The following is a 2,323-nucleotide window of genomic DNA, read 5'->3' as shown; positions in this document are numbered from 1 at the left end:
CTCCACCTCTGTGTAGTCTAGTCACTTGTTGAAATCTCTAGAAAGGCAAATTCTTCTTTCTGGTTTACAGGGCTATACTAGCAAGTACTCCCTCCGTCCGAAAATACTTGTCATCAAAATGGATAAAAAGATGTATCTAGAACTAATATACATTTAGATACATGCCCTTTTATTCATTTTGATGACAAGTATTTCCGGACGGAGGGAGTACTACAATACTGGGCTCACATAGAAATTTGTCTCATGCAAGAGCCTGGCTATATGCGTGCTACAAGGTTCGCAACTGCCATGTTCGGGTTGCACTTGGCTCTTCGCCTCTTCGAGAAGACGAACAATGATGTTACTACTACTGCTTCTATAGTATCGATTCCACTGCTGCATGTCCGTCCACCGCGAGCTGGAGGGATAGCTTGTTGTAGTACTATAAGCAAAATCCTATCCTCGTCCGCGAGCCACCGCGCGCATGGGCGAGGGAGAAGGCGTGTACTAGTAAAATCAAGCTTCTCCTCATTATACGAGTTGACGCTGAAAGACCCATAGTGTACAATACTCCATTTGCTGCAACGTCTAACATTTACCCCACCACAAATTAAAATATATATTCCTGTCTTGACTAGATGAGCGTGCAAACTAGAATCATCAAGATGAAAGGTAGGGCCAAAAGATTATTTTAATAAAAAAAATATAGCATGGAGCCGACCCCAACAATTTTAAGCTTACAGGCATGGTACACGCTATCCTAGACTACTCTACACATGAAACTACCACACGAGCGTCCGGGCTGCGCTTGGCTCTTCGCCTCTTCGGGAGTACTACAGTATGCTTCTGGCCATCTGACACCGATTGAACTGCTGCATGTCCACCGCGTATGGGAGGGAGAGCGTGTAGCGAACGAAAAAGCTTCTCCTAGTCCTGCCAGCCACCACGCTCATGGGCGAGGGAGGGGCGTAGCTTCATTGAGTTACTGCTCCTGCCTTTGCGTCCATGATAGGTGGGCCCAACAGGTTGGTGGCCCACCTGTCATGCAGCCAAAGGCAGGTGCGGTTAAGGCAAGAGGGCATTGTAGTAATCAAACTTCTCGGTCTTGTATGAGTTGACGCGACACATCAAAGCACTGCACTCGATATATTTCAATAATTTGCGTTTACCGATGCATTAATTACAACACATGCATGCATGCCACGACTCTCCTTTTGATACTTGCATGTGTTGATTTAATGCACCTTGAAGTAGTATGAATATGTGACGGTAAAGCTTTGTAATGCCCCGACCCTAATAAAGCAAGAGATGGTTGTGCACGAGGAGGGCAAGATCATGCAGACGGAATAGGACCCGACGATGGAGCTTTCTATGGTCTCGATGGACCTCACCTTGCTCCACTGCCCCTTGTGCCTCCGCCCCTTGAAGCCTCTAGTGTATGAGGTTCGAATATACCTCTTCCGTTCGGCTGATCGAGCAAGGTGCAAGTTTCTTGATTGATGTGTTGTTCGATTGATTTGTGTAGTGGAAGGGAGGGCACCTGGCTTGCACGGACTGCCGCGTCGAGCGCCCCGGGAACCAGCGGCAGTGCCAGAAGTGCGAGCGCGGCGGTGGCTTCGACGTCCGGAACATGGCGGTGGACGCCGTCCTCTCCTTGGTGAGGCTGGAGTGCCCGCACGAAGGCTGTGGGCTCTACGTCACTTACCAGAAGCTCGCCGATCACCAGAGCGTGTGTCCGCTCGCGCCCAGCAAATGCCCCATGCCCGTATGTGGCTACGAAGGCCCGCCGCCGGTGCTCTCCCACCACATCAGCACCATGCATCCCATGCCCGTGCACAGGATCTAGTACGGAAAGGCGCTCCAGCTGCAAGTGCCACTGTCGGAGCCACGGCTCTTGCTGTTCGCGAAGGAGGACGGCCGCATGTTTTTCTTGGTCGGCGGCGTGTTCGACATCGGCGCGCCTATCGCCATGTCGGTCATCTGCATCAGAGCGGGGGCGTCCCCACTGCCGCACTACGTGGCCAAGCTATGGGTGAACGGCCCGCCGGGGGAGCCCAAAGGCAGGACCGACGCCGTCAAGGTGGAAATGGAGGTGACAAGAAGCAGGGATCCCGGCGACGTCGCCGTGTAGGAGCTGACCTACTTCATAGTTCTGCCCAAGCTGCTGGCCGGGGCTAAGATGGTGTCCCTCCACATTCAGATTGACAAGCTCACGTCCTAAATGATTCTACATTGCGTTCTGTTTATCTTAGTAATATGCTAATATAGGGGTTAGCTCAGTCTACTTTAGCTTAAGAGATGGTGGGTTTTGGTGGTGATGCATCAATTACCCCGACATCAGATC

General features: G+C 51.4%; 1 protein-coding gene across 1 annotated transcript; it reads left to right on the top strand.

Annotated features, from left to right (window-relative positions):
* Positions 1 to 1,338: 1,338 nt before the first annotated feature.
* LOC125554711 (uncharacterized) lies at positions 1,339 to 2,110 on the top strand. The gene is made up of 3 exons (XM_087520644.1): positions 1,339 to 1,422; positions 1,505 to 1,744; positions 1,826 to 2,110. Exons 1-3 carry the CDS (start codon positions 1,339 to 1,341, stop codon positions 2,108 to 2,110), a joined length of 609 nt encoding a protein of 202 aa, XP_087376770.1.
* Positions 2,111 to 2,323: the final 213 nt, after the last annotated feature.

This window comes from Triticum urartu, chromosome 4A (assembly GCF_056163025.1).
Source record: "Triticum urartu cultivar PI428250 chromosome 4A, HENAU_Tu73, whole genome shotgun sequence".
Taxonomy (NCBI): domain Eukaryota; kingdom Viridiplantae; phylum Streptophyta; class Magnoliopsida; order Poales; family Poaceae; genus Triticum; species Triticum urartu.
The sequence above is the reverse complement of the archived record's forward strand: the minus strand, read 5'-3'. Positions and strand labels throughout refer to the sequence as shown.